The sequence below is a fragment of the Vanacampus margaritifer genome, chromosome 9, assembly GCF_051991255.1.
Source record: "Vanacampus margaritifer isolate UIUO_Vmar chromosome 9, RoL_Vmar_1.0, whole genome shotgun sequence".
NCBI lineage: Eukaryota > Metazoa > Chordata > Actinopteri > Syngnathiformes > Syngnathidae > Vanacampus > Vanacampus margaritifer.
Genome location: NC_135440.1, coordinates 15612565 through 15637505, shown reverse-complemented (window position 1 = coordinate 15637505; position 24941 = coordinate 15612565). Strand labels below are relative to the sequence as shown.

General features: G+C 37.7%; 1 protein-coding gene across 4 annotated transcripts in view; it reads right to left on the bottom strand.

The window, feature by feature from the left end:
* Nucleotides 1-24941, bottom strand: part of LOC144057359 (receptor-type tyrosine-protein phosphatase U) — a 222660-nt gene that overhangs the window by 86909 nt on the left and 110810 nt on the right. For all 4 annotated transcript variants that reach the window (XM_077574819.1, XM_077574820.1, XM_077574821.1 and 1 more), the window contains exons 3-6: nt 20444-20715; nt 9298-9379; nt 4730-4845; nt 2122-2296 (exon numbers count right to left, since the gene is read on the bottom strand). In XM_077574819.1, the coding sequence (XP_077430945.1) occupies nt 2122-2296; nt 4730-4845; nt 9298-9379; nt 20444-20715 (645 nt within the window). The remainder of the gene's footprint in view (nt 1-2121; nt 2297-4729; nt 4846-9297; nt 9380-20443; nt 20716-24941) is intronic.

Here is a 24941-nt window from a genome sequence, read left to right as displayed (position 1 = left end):
ACATAGATATATGCATACACTGTTCACATATTAAGGCTCAGTCAATTACAATTTTTGATGGTAATTAATCGCATGATTGCCATAGTTAATTTGCGATTAACTCATTTGCTCCCAAAGACGTATAAATACATTCTATTTTAAATGTTTGACGGGGCCCAAAGACGTATTTATACGTTTTTAAGGTGTTTACAGAAGACTTTGATGCAGCCTCTGAATTGCAGAGAACGGGTGAAGCAATGGTAGTAATTACAAAAACGGTCAGCAGGTGGCAGCAGAGTATAAGAGATCAGCCAGGGCCATGTTGCAAACAAGCTGATTTTCTTACAGTTCTTAACAGATTTGTGAATAATGATGAAAGTTAGCTATATTGTAATGCTAATTGCTGCAAACCGTAAACAGATGGAAATATAAGAAAATACTCTAATCTTCCTTTTGGTAGGTTCCATGTTCTTATAGCAATAGAACACAATATTCTGTGGGCCAGTCAAAATCCATTAAACCAGCCGGGAGCGAAGGGGGTTGCTTTAGTGAAAATGGCTGGGAGGTAATGAGTTAATCGCAAATTATTCGCACGTTATAGCTGCTCTAAATGTACAATAAAATAGCTTTTAAATTTGTGTTAATTACAGTAGAGTGGACAAATATTGTTACCAAATACCAAATGTGGTTATACATTTTAGTTCATTGATCCAGTAATTTTATAGTAAGTAATTCATAGTTATTTGAAGTTAAAAATAGATATTAAACACTTTAAAGGAGTGTGAAACATTGAGTCTTAGATTTGTGTTCAGGTCATCTTCTGCCACTAGGTGACATTAGTGTTTCATGTTGCACATTGATGACAGGATATTATTTATTTTCAAATTCATAGCAATTGGTATTTGGACATGAAGCAACTCATGCACTCCAGGCCATTTTTGGCAAAGGCGCAGTGTTTAGAAATGAGTCCTATCTAGTGGTGAACTAATAGAATGCAACAACCTAAGTTCGAGACCGCACTTTACAAGCCTACCACCAATGACTATGTTTGTGAAGTTCTTCTCCTTTTGGGTAGCTATAGCAGAAAAGATGGCGACCAAACATGTTAGCGTTAACAATCCCTACAATTATATAAAATATTTTTTTTGCATATTATTGAAATTAATAGTGGGTTTTTGACATGAAATATCACTGAGAAATAAAAAATAAAAATTCTACACACTGTCCTTAGTCAGCCTAGTCACCAGTCCCCCCAAATACATGTAATTTTATCACATTTATTATTGCTTAATTGTGTTATAGTTATTTATTTGTGCAACGTTGTATGTAAAATAAAGCACAAAAAAATCATATTTTATTTTTTTAATGCCATTTAAGGCCTTAATTTGAGCAAAATCCATTGAATGACTTTTAATGCTTTTTAATGGCCTGCGGTAACCCTGTAACCACTGCCCAACGGGATGGCTCACCATTTTGGTGAAGAGCAGAGAAACAGCAGTTACTATTTAAACAAAGCCTAATGAAAACGTTAAACCCCTGATTGACAATCAATTGAAACTTCACGAAACACACGTCAAAGAAAGAAATACTCATCTACTACTTCTTCCCCAAGTCTCCAGTATAAAAAAAAGGTGGAGCTAAAGGTCAGCAAAGGGGAAGAAGAGTGAGAATGTCACATTCTTATTTCCACTTCTCATTGTCCCCTCGCTGAGGCCTGATATGTTTTGCCAGCAAACCACCTCGCAGTCATGTCATTACTATGCTGTCAAAGCGGTGTCAGGCTGTGGGGTTGGAGTGAGTAATGGGACTGAGGTCACCATCTGTGGTACATGATATGACAGGGCTGCAGGAGACCAAGTCAAGTGAGCAGCTTTATGACAGGAGGCTGAGGAGCTGGCGATGGCAGCCTCTTTGATTCCAGAAGATTGACTTCTCCGACCATGGCTTTCCATGCAAGTCACAAGTTGCACATACTAGCCATGAAGGTCTTTTAACATGTGTCCGGATTGGAACTTTAATGAAGTCCTGTGTTTACATCAGGAGCCTCAAAAAAGGGCTAAATATATTCCATCACAACACCAGATTAGAAAAACATAAGAAAGTGAGAAAAAAGTATTATAGACAAAGAAGTCAAATCTTTACCTTTGACTACGAGTTCAGCAAAGTTTGAGACCCCAGAACCCCTGGAGGACTGGGTAATGCAGCGGTAAAGGTCTTGATCTGACCTCTGGGCGCCGTCGAGCTGGAACGATACCACGAAACGCCGGTGACTCAGGTGCTTGACCGACGCACTGGTTAAAATCTCCCCATTGTGTCTCTGGAAGACAAGAAAGGGCAAAAGGGACAAAAAGGGTCAGAGAAGAAAGCAACTCTCTATTGAATGGAACATTATATGACTATGGCATATTTGAAATGGGGAAAGGTTTTGAAAAATGGAATGCACACATGAAATGATCAAAATGGAATTGGAAAACTAGTATATTACAGTATACAAGTAACACATTTTCACTGAATGTAGGAGCGGTGTAGTAGACGTGCTTTGCAAGGAAATGCTTAGAAGCCTACCACGCAACATAGTTGTAATTTAGTCTCTTTTTTTTCTCCTTATCAATATGGGAACATTTTTCCTTGCCTTTTAGTCATGATTTCTGAACAGATGCACCTGTAAAAAAAATATGAAAATGCTGTAATTACTTGCAGATTCTCTAATTTCCTTTCCTCTCAGGTTGGATCTGAAGTGTATTTTGAGTAAACATTCCTAGTATCTGTGAGTTGAGAAGGCGAATGCAACTCAATGGGGTCTTTTCTTCTCACCTTCCTTAACTTCTAAATGCCTGTACTTTTCAAATGCTGCTGTCATAAGTCAGTTTGCCATCCAATTGTTTTACATATTTTAAGCAAATTTACTGAAAATGCGCAAAACGGACATGCGACTTATTCCCGTTTCCGTCTGTTCTTCTTTTGCGGATATTGAGAGGGGACTCCGCCGCTGTAGGTGGCGGTATACACTATAGAGATGTGATCCACCAGTATTTTAAAAGAAGAAGAAGAAAAATAGGAAGTGACTGCGCCGTGCTATGACGTCGTACGAGAGAAACTGTAGCGTTTCTTTGCTGTTTTCCATTTAAAATAGCATTAATATTTGCTTCTTTACCTTACTTTATCGTTTGCCATTGATTTGTGACTACAAACGTACGTGTGACGTAATATCCGGTCAAAACGTGCGACGTGTATCTGGTCTTCCATAGCCAAAATTCGCATTTTCCTTTTTTCGATACACTTCAAAATCCACCCTCTCTAAGCGTAAATTTTTTTTTTGCAAATTTTGGGCCATTTCTCACATTTCTAGTGTTTCCATTCAGTTTTATTTTCACATTTCTTGAAAATTCGAATTAAAATGCGTGGAAGGAAACCCCCACTTCTTAAGAAAATGGTCAACCAGTCAGACCCAGAAAACTCCTCAGCAACCATAGAATATGCGATAGATTTTTATAAAGTTGACTAGTTCTGACCATGTGTGTGATGATTAACAAAAGTCAACAAAAAATAAGAATAATAATCAAATAAAAAATAATACAAAAATATAAAAAAAACATTAATAATAATAGTTATAAGTATTATTATTTATATGTGTCTGTAAGACATTGCATCAGTAATAAAAACAATTGTCCAACCTAATTAGAATGGCAGCGGCATTCCGCTAATTTAATCCTGACAAAACATCATTGATCCCGATGGTGGGAATTCACTCATTACACAATTAGCCATGCTTTGTTAACAGCTAACATAATCCTATTAAGATATTAGTCATTAGTGATGCGCCAAAAGTACCACACTTTCAGAAAAAAATGTCATAATTAGATGATGAAAAACATTTGGAAAAGACATTAAAACCAGACATTGTTCTCTAAGAGAGAAAAAGTCAACCGAATGTTTTGGTCCTGATCTTTTTTGTGTGTGCTAGCCTTAGCATGCAAGCATGTCGAGAGCAACATCAACATTTGGGTTTTGTTTGGCCACTTCCTCTGCTGTTATACATAAGCCGCAGACCACACAAACCTCAGGATGGCAAACACATAACAGTAGCCGGTCAATGAGGTTTCATCGAGAAAAATCTTGTGACCACAAAAAAACTAAATGTGGCTGCCTAAGGCGAGTGACGCGGCCAAAAGTGAGGACCAGCTAAGAACACAACACTTTCGGAATTCAAGGAGAAGAGAGCCAGACTTAATAAAAAGGCTTCGCTCCTTGTTCATTTTCATCACCAGTAAACTCTGTCTATATCTTGAATTTGGGGGGGACAAAAACTGTTTTAATTTTATTTTACAATTAATTACAATCCACCCAGTTCTTTATATTGCAATCGGATTATGGAAGGTTAAGCTAAAACCTTTGGTACTTGCAGGGCATTGTGAGGAAGAGAAAAGCTACTGTCCAATGTTACTACTATTTTTGATGTCATGACTGAAAGACAGCAATGAAATCAAACAACCTTACAGAACATAAGGCACACCTGCACAATTTAATGAGATGTCATTATGAGAGCTGTAAGAAAAAAAAAATCTGTCTTTATAGTGCTAATGCTTATGTATGATTTTATGCTTAGGCTATGCATTCCAAAAAAAACTAACATTTTGTTTCACTTTCACACTGTACGTGTGGGTAAAAAAAAAAAAAGTTAAGGCTTACATTTGGAGTCCAAGTCCAACAGGTTACAGTAAATTCATCCCCGGATAAACGAATCACTCACCTCCAGTAGGAATTTCTCAGCCTCGGAAGCCTTTCCAGCAGCCACGCACTGGAAAGTTGCATTTTGTGCAGCGTTGACCTCCTCGTCGCCGAGCCTGGAGAAATGTGGCGCCTTATCTAAGAAAGCGTATGGAGGGGAGAGAAGGAAGAATTACCTTTCGGCCACTCACAACGACAGCCCACCACAGAGGACATATTCTTATCAGGGCTCAAACACAGTCATTTTCACTTTGCGAGAACAAATTGTTCTGTTCCGTGCTGCTTTCCTTTACCTCAATGCTGAACTGCTTGTATTTACAGCTAACATTTTAATTCAGGTAGGATTATATTGTGTGTGTGTGTGTTAGTGACTTGTAAGTTACATAAGCATTAACTGTTTATTTGGGAAAACTCCTTAACCTTTGGTTCATGGACATTGCTGTGGCAATATTTTCAAAGGAGGTAGTTGATCCATGTGTACATTTTGCTAACACAACCATAATGTAGAAAGTATGCCCATTAATCACTCACAGCCATTTTCACTGAAGCAACCCCCTACGCTCCTGGCTAATTTACTGGATTTTAACTGATTTTGCAAGGCCCACAGAATATTGTTTTATATTCCTATAAAAACATGGAACCTACCAAAATAAAGATTAGAGTCTCTTCTTATATTTCCATCTGTTGCCGTTTTGCAGGAATTAGCATTCGAATATAGCTAAGTTTCATCAGTATTCACAAATCTGTTTAAAACGGTGGGGGAAAGAGCTTTTTGCAACATGGGCCTGGTTGATCTCTTACACTCTGCTGCCACCTGCTGGCCGTTTTTGTAATAACTACCATTGCTTCAAGCATTCTCTTTATATCAGAGGCTGCATCAAAGCCTTCTGTATGCTCGACCATAAAAAAAGAAAAGAAAAGGAAAAAAAACTATATAAAAACTATATATACAGTATATACATACATATGTCTTTGGGGGCATGGTAATATTTAAAATAATACATATTTATATATTTTTGGGAGCAAATTAGTTAAATAGGGGAAGTCAACCCACCCCAAAAAATGTTGACAATAATATGTTCCAAGCAGTCCCACTAGTCTAAAGACGGGATTCTGGTGGTTAATATTGCGTTAGTGGAACATGAGTTAAGCAGCAAAATCCTGCAGTTTTTATCATTATTAAAAGGTGACCATTTTGCCACTTGCTGTCGAGTGAAAATGACATCACACCTGCCTAGATCTCAGGTAACAACCAATCCCAGCTCAGCTTGCTGTGATTGGTCATTGCCTGAGTAACTGTGATGTCATCTTCAGTCGACAGCAAGTGGCAAAATGGCCGCCCCCTGAGATAGATAAAAACGTCTGGATTTTGCTACATAACTCATATTCCACAGATGTAATTTTAATCTGAATGTCATGTTTAGACTAGTGAGGTCACATATAACATATCAAGAAAGGTTTAAGAATGACTTCCCCTTTAAAAAAATATAGAAATGGAAAACATGCACTCTAAAACAGTTGGGTCAAAAGTAACCCAATTATGGTTAACAAATGGACCGATCCACTTTTTGGGTCAATTTGACCCAACTTTTTGGGTTGTTTTATACAAAATGATCAATTTTTTTGACTTAAGTAAAGGATCTGACCAATATTTATGAGTTGTTTTATACAAAATGACCCATTTTTTTTACTCAAAGTTGGGTCAAATTGACTCAAGCAGAGGATCGGTCTATTTTTTACTCCTAGTTTGCTCTCTATTAACACGTCATAAAATGTCTACTCCAGTGTATATGAGAGGTGGTCTCTCATGTACTGTACATAACATACTTTCTATCAAGGGTAAGCTATTCAGAGCAGAGTGTGGGAGTGAATGTGTGAAAGGGAAGCCACAGATTAAGTGTCAATCCTCCACATTTTGACTAATAATGTCCTGGCATGCTGAGCTGAGCTGCCAATGAATCAGTGTGGGAGTAACCCTCTCACCCAATTCCGTGATTAACAATAGAGCAGCGAGGAGAGAGCCCTGCTGAACCAAATCAGCGTGTAAATGCCGGCTGCGCGGCCTGCCGTGTCTGAGAAATCGAGTAGGACGTGTCGACTTGTCACTCCTGATGACTGACAGGAAAAGATGGCAGAGCAACGGTGAAGCCGAAGCATAAGGGAGAGGCTAATGTTTGTTTCTCACTCACCGCTGTAGAATACGGTGGCTTGTTGATCTTGTTTACGTACAATACATAATGAAAGAAGGCATAATTTCCTGGAGCAGGTAAACAGATTCATAAATAATAATACTGGAGAAAAAGAGACCTTGAAAGGATGGCTGAAACCTTAAACATGCTGGCAATCATGTCTCTTTAGACCAATTACATCTAAATAAAAATATCCCCACTATACACTACTAGTTTCCATTGATGACTGGAAAAATAAACCATCAAAGCATCAAGAAAGGATTTTCTCGCAATGCAATCATCATTCTAAGAATAAATAATGTTCCAACTGTTATTTATGAGTAAACAGTAGAAGCAGAAGAGAAAGGCAGAACAATCTCACAGAGAGAAACATTTTCTAATACAAAGGAAAAATTGGATGGTAACCCAATCGGCTACTGCTTTTAGGTAAGGAAAAACAAAGGATGTGTGAAAGTGCCTATGATTCAGACACATTGAACTTATTTAATTATTTGCTACTATACTGTCACTATATTTAATTATTTTTAGCTCAAAACCTTTTGACACTGAATTTGGCTCCACTCCTGTTCATGAATGGTTCGAATTTTTCAGCTGCCATTAAAACACCCATTAGTCAAATTTGAATTAATTGTGTGCTGCGCTGATTGCTGCAAAGCCATTAAATCTATTATACATCAATTTGTTCAAGAAAAACACTAGACTAAGCAAATATCTATATCAAATGACACGCTATTTGTCTGCTTAAAAACGCTCACTGACTTTTTTATTAAAGGCAATACAGAACATTGAGCTTCCCCAAAACACAGTAAATTAAGTTCTGAACATCCTAAAATGCACTTGGGCTGTAATTACTGTATTCCAAAATATAACCTGCCACTTGGTTTTAGGTGTTCATCACTTAACCAGCAGAAGGCAGTCATGAGCTAAATGTGCTCAGAAGAAGACAGGAACAGGAAGTTATTAGCCTCATGTAGCTAACAGATTGCTCTACGCTTGTTTACTCATGGAATAATGTTAAAATAATTGTCTGTAAGTGACTTTTAGGACACTATTACATGTGTAATGTAGTTATAATGAAGTATGGGTTAACCAAATGGTAGTTAGTGTTTGTTTACCTTAAGTACTAATCGCTAGCACGCTAATGCTAATTGGGATTGCCAACCGTTTAGCATAGGCTAATTTTGTTTGTGTCTAATTATGTATAAGATAATAAATTACGAGTACTTATATCCATTCAATTTAACGTACGTCCAATATATATATATGGTGGGGGGGGGCGGGGGGGGGGGCATTATAAATAGTGACAGCTTAACAAAAGTTGGGAAACACTGGTAAATGATTAAAACAAATAATAATGAGCAGCAATTGATCCAAAGTCATCTGAACAAAAGTAAGCAATTCGAAAAACCTGTGTCAAAAGTGTCTCAATAGTAGCACCAATATGTGATTTACACAGAATTTGCTCAAGTGAACTTTTTTCCCCCCGCAAAGTGACTTTTCCTTCGGATTTCATCTTCTTCTCTGACTCACACGGTGTGCTGCCAAATCCTGCTTACTGGATGTACGCCACATTGTGAGGCATGCACAGGTCTTGATGAGATTCTTAACTGTTTAATTGCTACAGTGGGAGCCTTCAAAAGACCATCTGTGGTCACAGAGAGGAACGAGGTGTGAGGACTGCAGTAGTAGCATGCAGCGAGAGTGTAAACTAAGCTGGTGTTGTTTTTTTTCCCTATTAAAACAAGCTTAGGTTCATCGTGATTGTGAACAATAATGAGTGATAACACTAAGTCTTACAACACAAATCTTTCAGAGCAGTCCCCCCCCCCCCCCCAAAGCATTGTCGAGCACAGCTGATGAATGTGCATGAGCTGACAAGAACTCTCACATTCAGCCGTGGAGAGAGACACAATTATGACCCTGAGAGACTACATCCAGGGCTCAAGGGTCTGAATGAATGTTTCACACGGGCCCCACGGGCTAGCAGCACACTGAACTGGTAATGCCTTTACTTCCTCACCTCAGGCACAAAAAAAGCCACCAAGTGTAAGCAGACCATTTTTTTTATATTTATATATAAAATACTTCAAAGGCTTTGAAAAGAGACGTATGACCTAAAGCTCTCAACACTGACAGCCAAACAAGAGATCATGAAAGTGAGCGCCTTTCGCCGTCCCACTCGGCCTGCAAAATGTTTTAATAGCAGCCGTTGTTGCAGTATCCCTTCGGGATAACCAGGATGATCAACCATGACTTTTCTTCATCCTATTTATGTTTCATGGTGCTTTGAAGTACATTCTCCCCTCTAAAACCGTTAAATCTTTTTTCTTTTCTTTTTTTTTTTTATTCCTCCTTCAGCAACCTTCTCTATTTGCAACTTCTTGTCAGAGGTGTCACTTACAGCAGGGATAGTTGAGCACCATGATGTCATCGATAGCAATGTACCCTTGTCGCTCCGTGGAAACCGTAGCCTCAATCAGCACCTGCAAAATAGTCAAACATTGAAGACAGGATGAGCGGGTTTTAATAACACCCGAGGCATTTTTTACATGGAGAAACGGCAATTTTCAATGGGCAATTGACAACTATCATTCTCCATTGCACCCTTTCCCTTTTGGCGGCAGATGCGTTAATTACAAACAACCCCATTAAAACTTTGTTGTTGACCCCAAACAAGCCAGAAAACAGAGATGGATAACTTTTTCCCCGAGTCCGCAGGGCCAAGGGAAATAATAGCTTTATCAGCAAGCACACAATGTGGCGCATGAGTCATTTTACATCCTGAGCAAACGCTCGCTGTGAAGCCATAACAGCACATTGTGCAGCTGCACACGGCCACGGGACGCAAGGGAGGACAAACGTCTTGTACTATCCTATGGAACAATAAGCTGCGTGAAACCCAATCAATATCAAATCACCATCACCTCAATGATAGCGCGAGTTATGAGACACGAGGGTGATCTTTGTTTTCAAGAGCCAAGGACAGTGTTCCATCCACGTTTGATGGAAAGGCTGGCTTTGAGTTATTGTTTCTCATAATCCTTCTGACCAAATGATTACGGTGTGGCTAGTATCATTGGCTTCTGACTTTTACTGTGGTCTCACACACACAACCGAAACTATCCTCCATATGTGTGGGGTGCCTGCTAAAATAAGTCGTAAACTAAAGTCCAATCTGCTCAGGGATATACAGTCGCAAAGCTTTCAAATAAGACCAATGAAGTTTATTGCCGTGGGTACATTGTCACTGGCTATAATCACACCAAATTCATTGGACCAAGCTTTTAAATTCATCCTCAACTTTGGAGAGGGAAGTTTCTACTGGAGTCAAAAAACTAAATGAAATGGCAATGTTTTTGCGTCTCAGAAAATCAGTGAGTTACTTACTATTAGTTACTTAGTATCGAAGGAAAAGCTCATGATCCAAAGCATTAGTTCCGCCTACCTATTGCTGGTTATGCCTTGGCAGCATCAACACTCCTCCAGTTGCAAACGTTAACTGTTAACCTGAAAATGTTCATTTGTCTGTATTTAAATATGGTCTGGTCTTTCACTTATATAGCACTTTTCGACCTACTAAGGTACTTAACTCATTCACTCCCAGCCATTTTCACTGAAGCAACCCCCTTCGCTCCCGGCTGTTTTACTGGATTTTGACTTTTGAAAGGCCCACAGAATATTGTGTTCTATTGCTATAAAAACATGGAACCTACCAAAATAAAGATTAGAGTCTCTTCTTATATTTCCATCTGTTGCCATTTTGCAGCAATTAGCATTAGAATATAGCTAAGTTTCATCATTATTCACAAATCTGTTTAAAACAGTGGGGGAAAGAGCTTTTTGCAACATGGGCCTGGTTGAGCTCTTATACTCAGCTGTCACCTGCTGGCCGTTTTTGTAATAACTACCATTGCTTCAAGCATTCTTTGGGGGCATGGCAATATTTAAAATAATACATATTTATATATTTTTGGGAGCAAATTAGTTAAATAGGGGAAGTCAACCCACCTCAAAAAATGTTGACAATAATATGTTCCATGCAGTCCCACTAGTCTAAATACGGGATTCTGGTGGTTAAGCAGCAAAATCCAGCAGTTTTTATCATTATTAGAAGGTGACCATTTTGCCACTTGCTGTCGAGTGAAAATGACATTCACACCTGCTTAGGTCTCAGGTAACAACCACCCCCAGCTAAGCTTGCTGTGATTGGTCATTGCCTGAGTAACTGTGATGTCATCTTCAGTCGACAGCAAGTGGCAAAATGGCCGCCCCCTGAGATAGATAAAAACGGCTAGATTTTGCTACATAACTCATATTCCACAAATGTAATTTTAATCTGAATGTCATGTTTAGACTAGTGAGGTCACATATAACATATCAAGAAAGGTTTAAGAATGACTTCCCCTTTAAAAAAATATAGAAATGGAAAGCATACACTCTAAAACAGTTGGGTCAAAAGTAACCCAATTATGGTTAACAAATGGACCGATCCACTTTTTGGGTCAATTTGACCCAACTTTTTGGGTTGTTTTATACAAAATGACCCAATTTTTTTGACTTAAGTAAAGGATCTGACCAATATTTATGAGTTGTTTTATACAAAATGACCCATTTTTTTTAAAACTGTGGGGGAAAGAGCTTTTTGCAACATGGGCCTGGTTGATCTCTTATACTCAGCTGCCACCTGCTGACCGTTTTTGTAATAACCACCATTGCTTCAAGCATTCTCTTCAGATCAGAGGCTGCATGAAAGCCTTCTGTATGTTCTAGCATAAAATATATATATATATATATAAGAAATATTACAGTCTCTTTTTTCATCAGAATTGTTTTTTTTAAGTATATATCTGTTTCCGTTTTGCAGCAATTAGCATTAGTGTACAGTATAGCCAAGTTTCAACATTAGTCACAAATCTGTTGACAACACTGGGGAAAAGAGCTTTTTTGCAACATGATTGGTCGCTGAGCACCTGCGATGTCATTTTCAGTCGGCATCAAGTGGCAATGTATTTTTAAAGGTATTAATTGTACATGAAGAATAAGGACGTTTTTAAATTGATTCTAGACAAAATATGAAATCTTTATTGCTTATTGAAAATGGCCATCAAATTTTGAACATGTCATACTTTTTTTTTTTTTTATTCAGGAGCGACATACAGTCTGCTAAACGCATAACAGCAGTGAATGGAAGACATCATGCTTTAAAACCTTTAACTAGCTGTTGAAAACCATGCCATTATGAAAGATAGTTATTGAACAAACACAGTGTGCAATTGTTTCAATGAGCAACCTCCAAATTGCTATTTAAAGCCACGTTGCCAGTGGAATGCTCCATATGCTTGCATTTTAATCTAATGGCTTGCCATTTGACTCTCTAATAAGAGAAATGCAGGGATCACGGACCAATAAAGCAAAAGTTATGAATGACTGATCTGAATAACATTTTGGAACACATTATATTGGCTCGTAATGTTGACATCAAGCGAAAGGCTTTCAAGATTCTTCTTTCTACTTTCCAGACTAGGCAGCGTTAGACACAGGGACTTTTCACCCAACATTGCCATAGATACTACTCACTAAATATTACAGACGAAAGGTCACGTGCCAAAGTCAATCTGCTCAGGCAGAAAATGCCAGAGGGTAGAAGACAGTGTAGCAAATACAGCCTAAAAAAACTCAGTTTGTATTTGCCGAAGGCTCATCACGGGCAGGGAAACATTTACAAGACAAAGCTGATGTGTTTTAATCATTTACCTTTTTTTTTTCACCGAAGGAGTCATAAGTTACTATGATGGGATGCCATCATGTAAAAAAAAAACACAAAAAAACCCCACTATGTATCACTGACCAAGAATTCAGTGATTTTTAAAACATTTCATCAACATGATTGCACTTCGTCAAATAGCAGCCTCGCTCCTAATTGCCGTCGTGTCTCTATTAGTCGCCAGGTCCACTTGAACAAATAAATCCTCCCCCCAACTAGATGCCCTCTTCCTTTCAGGAAACAAATGGTGCCAGTTTGTAGCTGTAATTACCTTTCTTATCATCACACTACCAAACGGCAGTACAATTTGGTATGCTACAACTTCCTCAACTCAATATATTTTATAAAACACTTAAAAAAAAAAACAAAGTGCTGTACACAGATGAAAATCAAACAAACTACACAAGTCAAAAACAATAAAACACCAAAGCAAGGGCAGAAACTCATATTGAGCTGAAAGCCAATGAATAAAAATGGGGTTTAAGACAGGCTTAAAAATGGACAGTGAGAGTGCTTCTCTAAAGTGTCTCAAATAAATAAATGTCTGGTACTTGCTAAAGTTCAGTAAATAAACATCCTTGGCCATTATTGGAAGAAATAAAGCATTTTTCTTCCCGATAAGAGGGGGCAGTTATCTTTCTTTTTGAGTGGAGAGAATATTAGATTTTATACACCTCGTATTTGTTCCTTTGATAGATGACACACAGCAAAATTGGCAGTGTTAATTCTAATTCTAATAACTCCTACTGAGTTAAATTTAACACCTCAGAAGTGTCTATATTGGTCCACACTAAAAGTTAAAACAACACTTTTCAAAGTGTAATTTTTTTACACTGTAATGGGGTTAAAACAAGTCTCATGGTAGTTGAAATTTAATACTTGTCAACACTGGTCAGTGTTGATATTACACTAGTGTGTGGCGGTTACTCTTCGCCAGTCGTCGACAGGTGCGAAGGCGGAGATTAGTTACATCTCTGAACGCTAGGTGATCAACTCTGTAATATAACACCAATTACAATTAACTAAAAATGTTACAAAATTACACTTCAGGAGTTAAAACCAAAAATTTAACTCTGAAATTTTAACACCTCACCATTCATTTCTCTCCCTGTATACCCATGTTAGCAAAAGCTTTGAAGAAAATGGCCAGTTAGGGACTCCACATATTTTACATTTTGACACCTTAAGGCACGCTAAATGATCCTACATTCTCTCTTTCTCTCAACATTACTTCAAAATAAAACGTCACTCATTCACCCCCTTGCTGACATTGCATTCTTGTCTTTGGAGGATCCCGCATCTAAAGTTTGCTGCAACTCCAGAGACACCAGCAGCTTCAAAAACCTGCTTGCAGTTCATCAGCACCTACTCTCCTGATATGACACATTTTCCTGACAGAAAACTTCCTTTATATGCTTTTATCTGAACAAATATGTTTGCGCTCTGAAATTGAAGTACTATCAACAAGTGAGGGGCAAAAAGTGTAAAGCGCAGTGTAAATGTAAATCATAGAAAGAGAGAAACGTTTAAAAGTGGGGGGGGAGCCTGTCTGGTTGGAAGACTTGTTGGAGGGCTGGATAACATCTTAAATATTTGATAGGAAGATTCTCCTGGTGGTTGAAAGGCCGAAAAAGAGGGAAAGCGGTGCATGCTATCCCAGATACATCTTCTGGACCAACTTTTCAAGGTGATCTTTACATTTCCCCAGAATAATCCACTGAAATCAATAATACATAGTGAGAAGGAGAAGTTTGTAAAGCTCCAGACTACAAATACTTTGTAGAAGGAGAGATGGTATAATTAATATATAGTACAATATTCAGTGGTGCTGAACTGATTGTTGGTTAATCATCTCTTTAACTCATTTGCTCCCAAAAACGCATAAATACATTCTATTTTAAATATTACCATGTTTTTTTTTTATGCTAGAGCATACAGAAGGCTTTGATGCAGCCTCTGAACTGAAGAGAGCGCTTGAAGCAACGGTAGTTATTACAAAAATGGCCAGCAAGAGACAGCAGAGTATAAGAGATCAACCAGGGCATTTTTCCAAAAAGCTGTTTTCCCCACTCTTTCAAACAGATTTGTGAATAATGAGGAAACTTGACTATATTCTAATGCTAATTGCTGCAAAACGGAAACAGGTAGAAATATATGTATATTATATATAATACATGTTTTTATAGCAATAGAACACAATATTCTATGGGCCTTGCAAAATCAGTCAAAATCCAGTAAAACAGCTGGGAGTGAAGGGGATTGCTTCAGTGAAAATGGCTGGGAGTGAATGAGTTAATGGAGAAAGATGATTTCAGATACAAGTGTCATGAAATAAATTCAACTCATAAGTCTAGGCAACACAATAATTAACGAGAGGGTATAGGTCTTGCTGTCACAAATACAAAATGATTGCAATGAAGAGTGCAAGAACTTAAAAAGTTATGCAAGCTGCAGTGAACGTGCTAACAGTTTCGCCCCGAGACCAGGGGTTGCTAAGGTTTGTCTTTTGAGAGGCCACTGAAATTTGTAGAAAAACTGTGACGCATTGTACAATATTGATGTAATAAAGGGTTTGGGGCTTTTATAACACTTGCTCTGGGGTTTTATTTTATTTGAGCTTCGCATGGAAGTCCAGAGCAAATGCTCACTTGGGTCTTGTATGGCCCCTGCCCTAAAGCAATCCAGCTATCATCAAATAGGTATTGATTTAGTACGTATAATAGCTGTCATTTCCAGTGGTGTAAGACCGCTGTTTTTGACCAAAGTCATTTTGACTTATGGAGCTCGGGGAGTGGGAGTGGTGCCTTGCTAAAGAGCACTTCGACAGTAGTCAGGAAGTAGACAACCATCTTCCTATCAGTTGTCATTTTAATATATTTTGCGGAACTTGAACGACTTGACCCTCAAAGCCAAAGTGGTTGCCTCCTACCTAGCTACATGACGGGGACCAAACATTAGGCACAGCTTTCAGTAAAAATCTGCAAAGTTCTCCACCAGTTCTAAATACAACCGCGATATTTAGCATTGTTATATTTGTAATGGCACAATAATGTGAGCATGTGAACTAAATTGTGAAAACCTCCATAACACTTGAGAGCGTGCCAAACCCACTGATAGAGGTGTGATGACAACAACATCTGGCCTTTTACAAAGTTTTGACTGCTGAAGAAAAGAAGGGTTTCAAGCTACAATCATTCTAAAACTCTTGAAGACAAAGGCCAGACTACTAGCGCATGAAATATAAATAATATTTCATGGCGTGCACATTTAACCGATTGAGCTGCATTATTCAAAGACGGTAGTGTTTGCCCAGTCTTAAGAGGCTTACACTCCTCCTCATATTAATCATCCTCTTCTCAATTGGCAGCCACGGAACAATTCTGACTCACGAGAAGCCATGAGTGGGATAGTATAAGAGACGAGGTAATAACAATAAGAGAAAAACGACTGACGACACAAAGCCAAACTTTCCTCAGCACTAGAAATTAGCGATGCAACGAATCATCATTGATGCGTCGTCGGTTCGGATCAGTCCCCACGGTTCGGATCACACCCGATCATGCCACACGGATTGGTGGGGAAGAAAAAATAAAATAAAAAATAAAGTGCGCATTCACAGTCGATGCCATTCTAACATGTCAAGGAAGCTGAAACATACTCAACGTAATGCGCTAAACCTAACTTCAAAATAAAGCTTACCAAATACAGTAACACATTGACGGCAATGCAAATAGCTTTAGTACACTTTTACTTTGAAGTTTGCCGACGTGGTGGCGTGATGGCTTGCTTGACTTCCCTTTTAGACGTTTCTTTGATTGACATTGTAGTTGCGACCAACATCAACACTATCCCGAACTCATGTTCAATCGCTAATTTAGGACGCTAAGAAACCGCAAATTAATTACGCCGTTATTGTATGACACGGCAGAAGTCTCCGACGTAACTAGTAACTGACTTTCTTTCATTCTTTTTCAATATTCGGGACCAAGGCTACTTTGTAATTCAATGTGCCTTAAATTGCACGTTGAGGTTCTTTCATGATTAAACAAAAAAAAAAAAAGATATAAATAGAACTTTGTCTTCATTTATTTTATAAAACATTTTTGCCCATTAAAAAAGAAAAATATTCAACTCAAAATGTCAAACTTAGCTGTTTAGATGATAGGAACCCAACTTTAAGCCATTAATACCTCGTTATTTTACACATGAACCATGTAAAAATAAGAAAGTTTCTGCCTCATATTGCACTTAAAAGTTGTGTTTCTAAATCTTAAATGGCTATATTAGACATTTAAAAAAAAAAAATTATGGGAAAAGGCATTTTACAAAATAAATAAAGACAAAGTACTATTTCTCTCTTTTTTTCTGATCCGAAAAACGATTTGATCCGTGACTCAAATCCGTGATCCGATCCAAACCATGACTTTTGTGATCCGTTGCACCACTACTAGAATTGCATTCAGAACTGATTCGATACCGTACGATGGAAGAAAAAAATGAATTTGCAAAGGAGTGATCACCTCTCAAGCTCTGTATCCACTGAAGCGATCTTCAACAAGACACTGTTCAAATCACTCACTGTCAAATTTTCAACGTAAGAGCAACAGCTATTAAAATCTTTAATGGAGGAATTGCAAAGATGGGGTGATTCACACTGCTGATGCCATCCAAAGATAAATGGAGGGGTGTATGGACAATTATTTCTCTGACAACTTATTAGCCAGTTTATGAAGCTCAGGAAGTCTGTCTGTTGGAGTCGCTGCATAACAGTTTTGCAAACATTTTTTATTCACAGAAATTAAGAATTAATTGACTGTTAGTTTCCTTGTTGTCATCATGGAAACATAGTCAAACACACGTACACTGACATGCATCTCACGGCCATTTTTGACCTATCACAGTCGTGGAAACCACAATCAAATCTGATCAGAATCACGCGGGTCCATTTTGTTTTATCAGTCTCAAAATGTCAGCCCCACAAAATGCAAACGATCCGTCCACAAGGCTCCAATTGATAATACTTTAGAAATGAAATATTGATCTGATCCTACGACCGAATTAGAATTAGTCTATTCTCCAACGTTAGGCAGGAAAGGCTCCAGCTCCCTCTGCCTCGGACCGGGGATAAGCTGTTAAAATAATAGAAGGATGACTGAATATTGATCTGATCCTCTTTCATACTGGCACAGGCAGCTATAACGTAAACAAAAACATCAATAGCGTCTGATTGGCCTGATATATTGCTTGTCTAATTTGCAAACAGTAGTTTGGGTATTCTTCATGAAACATAATTTGCATATTTTCTGAAATGGACCAAGCCTTTTAAAACACACCTCATGTCCTTTTGAATTAAACGTTACGCCACTTAGAATTTCTTGAAAATCACAGTGTTGTTGTCCATCGGCGCCACCTTTTACCTCATTGTCAGGCTATAGGATGGGAAGGAGTCACTCTAAATCCCGCCCCTGTTTGAACAAGGAAGTACTATTTACGAAGTGAAGGTCAGTTCTTGCGGGGCTGAAACACAATTCAATTAAGTTACAGCCGCTGACAGTTCATGATAAAATGCGCACTACTCAACTTAATTGCTTTTTGACAGTCCCACTGAGTTTGCAGAAAAATTAAATTGAATCAAAAGATGGATATACCTTAAAAGCACCTGACAAACCATCTGCAAACCAACGAGAAAATCTGTTACACGCTTTCAATGCCAGTCGGTAAATCAATACTGTAAATAAGCTATAAAGCATGATGTGCATTATTGTAGCTGCCTGTAATTAGGCCTGACAGGGTAAAATCACAGTTGGGTACACATGAGTATAAATAATCCACTGAAATAACTGTTGGACCAATACCTTTTTTTATGGGCTATGTGTTTATTGGAAGGAGATGGCATTTCTGTTTTATTAGTGACTATTTCTGTGAAGTACAAATACATCCAAACATATACTGTACTATAAACCAGATGATACTTCGCCTTTGACAGTTACCCCTAATTAGATGGAAATCCACCCAAATCCCTTTTATCATGTCTCATTTAAGAATACAGAAAGGGTGGTCATGAGAGAATTGACAGCAACATTATTTTTATAACATCTCTCGCATGACAACTGACATGAAAAAAGATGAATCAAACTCTACATATTCAGTGAGCAAAAACAAAAAAAAAATCTGATAAAAGTGCAAGCAGTAATTTGACTACTTTACTTACAATTTTCAAAGTTAATATTCTGAAATGTACCATTTAAATTTTCACCGACAATTATGAATAATACCACTTTTGCCAACTTGTATTCTAAGCGCTAACTAGCATTGGCTCAAAAGTATATACTATAAAAATAACATCTTCAAATAACTTTGCTATTGCTGTGAACTAACAAAAAAAAAAAAAAAGCTAAATCCGCTATATGCTAAATCCGCTAAACTAACTAGCTAACTAACTAACTGGTTCGTTGCTGAGATGATCATTTTAATGCAAACTAGCTAAAAAAATATACATATTTTTGGCTAATGTCTTCAGAAAATAGTTTTTAAAAACGTTTAATGACGTATACTAAAATCCAAATGAATGCCGCCAAAAACGTTAATTGACGTTTACTATCTTTCTTTTTTCTTTTTTGCCTTGTCAAATCCCAAAGCACTCACTAACCATGGCCAGCAGATGGCAGAATTGCATTTCTTTTCAATGGGCTCCCGTAGTATGACATTACAATAAAACATGATGAATCTGATGAAATTGAACGTTTTCATGGATGACGTGAATTATCAAAGCCTTTGTCACATTAAATCGAATTCAGAGCGTCACTAAACAAAAAATATTTGTGTCAAAGTCACTGTTGTGCAGAAAATGTAGATTTTCACAAAAAGCTCTTTTTCTCCTTATCTTTTCAATTTTTGTTCAATGTCACTCAAATTATTTATTTTCAAATGGTGATTACTAAGGAACGGAATAAGGTACAAACATACTTTATTTTTCCTAATGAAAAAATGGAACGCGATCACCATCTATATGTAGTCAGAGCACACAATATTCTGTTTGCCTTGAAAGATGAGTTAAAATGCTCAAAATTGGCTGGCACTGTCTGAGTTGTTTTTTGGATATTGTCATCTTTGGTAGCGTTTGACGACATTTTGTGTTAAACAAAAGACGTTGTTGCTAAATATGGGAGTTGGTTGTGCATACACCCGATTAACTAATGATAACAACTGGGAAAAAAATTAACCTTACCCGTATGTGTTTTTTTTTTTCTTATTAGATAGAGAATTTTTGCACGGCAGAAGCTGGTGCTTTGTAGGTTGGCAGGAGACGCAACATATTCACCACAAATCATTCTTTTAGCCGCCAACTTCAATTTTCTTACATAAGGCCATGGATGAGGAAAAACTTGCTCCTCCAAATCTGTTGCACTTGCTGTTGCTCCCTGGTTCACATTTCTCCATGTATGTACTCAATCAAGATCTCAGCTTGACTTAACCGCTCTCTATTTACGTCATTTAACTCAAGTAAGGAGTGACAAGTATAGATATCGGAATTCAAAAGTAGGGAGTAAAAGTAAAAAGTTGTCAGAAAAATATAAACTCAAGCAGAGTACTGACACCTGAAATATCTATACTATATTTGTACTTCATTCGGTCCCACAACTGCCCATAGATGGCAACACTTGCAAACACCAAATCTTGACCCGATCATCTAAATATGAATTGGAGAATGTGACAAAACAACTTAAGTATTAGATCAATGAGGTGAAAAAAAGCAAAAGGACATCATCACCGCCATCTTTACCTGATATTCATTTGGCCAGAAGGTGCTGACAGCCAACTCCATCTGATGCCACTGCTTCCCGTGAGACCCGGACGTGTTCCACACCGGGTTGCCCAGCGGACCGCCGTTGACTCGCACGTACGCCTTCAGGGCTCCTGGACTGTGGCCATCGCGGCTGTACAGGAAGTAGCTGAACTGGACACAGTGTGTGTCGTTCTCGCTCAGACTCTGCAGCAGCAGCTGAGCACAATGGCCTGCTGCATGCTGGGAGGAGTTGACCAACATGTATGATCCTAAAATGAGAAGTGAAAGAAAATATTAGCCTGGGAACACAATTGTGTACACTTTCATGAATTTACGACCATAAGGCAAAACTATGAGGACCGTTTGCCGAAGTAAAATGTCCCTGAGGTTGATTCAGAATTCAACCAAAATATTCGGCAAAAATATACTTTAAGGGTAGCGAACTGTGAGTAAGATATGCCCCAGAATATGGACACAACACACACACACACACACACACACACACACACACACACACACACACACACACACACACACAAATATGCACTGAAACATTCTAACTACATTGTATTTTAAAAATACGTACATCATTAGACAAAGCCAACATGCTACTACTGACTAGCTAACTGATTGGCTACTCTTTATAATTGAGACTCCTATTTTATTTTTTTTATTTTTTTATTTTTTATTTTTATTTTTTTATTTTTTTATTTTTTTTTTTTTATTTGTTTTATTAAATTTTTTGAGAGAGCTCAGTATTGTTCATTCGGTAATTTTACCGATTCGACATGTCATCATCATTGCTCTCTCTCTTTTTGTGTTTATTTTTTTATGTGCGTAAGTACAGTATGTGCATGTGCGTGTGTATGTGTGTGTGAATGTGTGCGTGCGTGAGTGTGTACTCATTAATTCACCTAAAACCTATTAAAAATCCCATACCGTTCACCTAAACCGAATACTTCAGAATCCAGCTAGAGTCGTGAGGTTGTCAGGAGACCCGAGGAAGGATCAAAGAAATGAAAGGAAAGTGAAATCCAGCACCGATAGACTCCTATTTTTTGTGTATGCTTGCGTGACCAAAATAATCCCTCCTTAGAGCTCGAGAACGTCACATGATCATACTTAGAAAACAGGTCAGCTGTGATTGGTCGTTACTGAGCCCTTAGGCACTGTGATGCCATTTTCAGTTGAGAGCAAACAAAATGGCCGCCACCTGAGATGGATAATAATGGGTGGATATTGCTGCTTAATTCATATTCCACAAAGACAATATTAATCAGAATACCGTGTTTAGACTAGTGGGGGCACATAGAACATATTGTAAAGAACATTTTCATATTTTCTTTCTTTACTAGATATTTGCATAGTACCGGATACAAATCTTAAGACTACATGTTACAAACTCTAATATCATAGCAACATCTAATAATTTATACTCTCATATTAATAATCTGTGCTCGCTTTCTAGTCATTTCTGCCCTTCATTGAAATATTCATGGTTACAACGATTATGTTATGTTAATGTGTCCTCAAACACTTAATATCGAGATCCTCATTAGCGACTTCACATCATCCAAATAAGCCTCACACCACATGAGATGAAGCTACAGAGTCTGTCGTCTCTCAAAACTCAAAAGCTTTTCAAACTGATTTGTAGATAACTGCTGGGAGCATGTACTTGATGCTGCAGAGATTTGTGTTAAGCAGACACTCTGTGAACTAAGGCACACATATCACAAAGGATTAAATCTGCTTTTAACCATTTTTAGCTGTTCAAACCCACATGGCCAAAAAAAAAAAAAAGGTTGGTCTCAATCAAATCACACTCATGCGTGTAGGCGTTTGATAACGGGGAAAAGTACCCTACTGAATAAAAAGACATAATGGTTGCTGTTAGCTGAAAAAGTCATTTGTGTAAACTGTAGAAGGAACACGTCTGATGGTTAAAAAAAAAAAAAAACTACAAGAGAAAGCCCAACGGTTGCCTAATCAGGAAAACAGAACCCCCATCGCCCTCTCCTAGCATCTGTCCTGCCTTCAGTTTCTGTCCGTTAACATGATTAGCACAACAATGCTTGGAGACCTTCCTGTGTACTCGTCGTCATTGTACTCCGAGGCCTCTCTGTTCTCGGTCTCTCAATGTCCTCGGAGACCACGCAGTCGAGCGCTGGCGCCAGGTGGCCCGAGGACCGTTATTTTCTATTCAGATGTAATAGCAAGTGAATGCTGATGAACACTGAAAAAAGTAATTAAGACACAATTTTCACCCCAAAAAGACGACAGAACTAAAAGTACTTCTTCAATAGTTGTATATTCATACAGAAGTGGTGAGGCAGAATTTACCACTCTTGTCATTAAAATCATGATTAACTTTTTTTGCTGTTTTTCCGTTTTACTTTCAACAGTGATTAAATTATTATATGTATATTTGTACTAGGGGTGTCAAAATTTGTGTGTTAATTTTGAGTTAATTTAAAGTTCCTTTAATGCCACAATTTTTTTTTACGCATGATTAATGACTTACTTGGAAAGCATGTACTGGGGGAATTCAAGTGCCAATGCAGCAGACACGTCCACGTCAAAATTTAGCAGTAATAAACTGAATAATAATGCATATATTTGTAGACACTGGGGTCAAGTTATATTTTACAATTTTTAAAATGTTCAGAATTTCACAAGTTACGATTAGATAGCTCTTAACTCATTTGCTCCCAAAAACTTATAAAACAGTCTACTGTATTTTAAATATTACAATGGTCCCAAAAACGTATTTATATGTTTTTTTAATGTTTTTTTTTATGCTACTACAGAAGCCTTAGATTCTATTCTGCCTCTGACCTGAAGAGGTCGCTTAAAGCAATGGTAGTTATTACAACAAAAAAAACGGTCAGGCAGGTGGCAGCAGAGTATAAGAGATCAACCAGGGCCATGTTACAAAAAGCTATTTTCCCCAGTGTTTTCAACAGGTTTGTGAATAATGATTAAAATGAGCATTCTAATGCTAATTGCTGCAAAATGGAAACAGATACAAATATTCATTTTTTTTCTGATGAAAGAAGAGACTCTAATCTTTCTTCTGGTAGGTTCCATGTTTTTATAGCAATAGAACACAATCAGTGTTTAAAAAAAAATCAGTCAAAATCCAGTAAAACAGCCGGGAGCGAAGGGGATTGCTTCAGTGAAAATGGCTGGGAGTGAATGAGTTAATATGAAAAGAAAAATGCACATCTTACAAATGCAATTATGCCATCTAGTGGCAAAAAAATGACCAACACAAATCAATGTCAGACTTATTTTTTACAGTACAGTACATCTTTTTAAATTTAACTAAATTTTATGATTATGAAATTACTGTATCAATGACTAAAAGATGCAGCCATGTTTCTATTAGTTTAAAATGTTTCCACTTTTATGTTAACAAGAATATGGAAACGAGAATAAAATATTACTAAATATTTTACTGTACATTTTAATTGTACATTTGGGAACAGATATCAAATTTGCGATTAATCGTGAGTGAACTATTGAAGTCATGCGATTAATTACGATTAAACATTTTAATCGCCTGACACCTCTAATTTGTACCTTAGATGTTCCACTATAAACACTCAATCTTTTGCTTAAAGATTTACTTGTGTTTTAGGTGCACAAGACAAACATCTACTTTAATGTTTTGCGCAACAGGATTGAGATTCACAACCCATCGGCCCCAAACTGTAAAGAAACTCAAACAGGGGACCAAAGACAAGTAGGGACGGTCGTTATCTTGAGGCTACAGTACTTATTTTACTGCAAAGCCCAATTGCCCTGCAGCCCACTGTCAACAGCCACTGATTTGTGTCTTGTCCAGGGCTGGGGATCACTGCACTCTCATATTGCTCTGTTTAATTAGATCTTTCACAATCCTGTCTCCTATCGTGCATCCTGCAGCCTCACCAGGGACTCATAAAATCATAGCAAGGGCTGAAGTGGTAAAGCTGCACTGTCCTCACTGCTGGTTGGACCCTATACAGTATATGGCCTTTTTCATAATATATAGTATAGAGACGTTATTAAGACCTGTGCAGCTATCTATAAAAGCATGCATGAGCCAGCCACTAACAGATTCAATGTGAATGTGGAGTCATGCGGCACTTTAATGAGGTCCGCTATAAGATGGCATGTGATGTATGAAATGTCCATGAATTAAACATTATGACAAATTAAAGAAGCCTGAGGTATATTTTGTGCTATAATCATGATACAGCGTGAGACTCGTCCAGTATTGACAATCCATTAGGTCTAATTTTAGTTCATGTAACTTGGCAATTACCCAAAGTCTTGTCTCACTGTGGAACCGATTATGTTTGTATACAGAGGAGGAGCAATAGAGTCACACGGAAAAGGAAAAGATGGATTCAAATTGTTTAACTTCTTAAGAGTGACCTCTTTATTCTCAATTCAACTCTTCATTAACTTGCTACGCCTGGTAGTCATATGATGAATAAAGCAAATA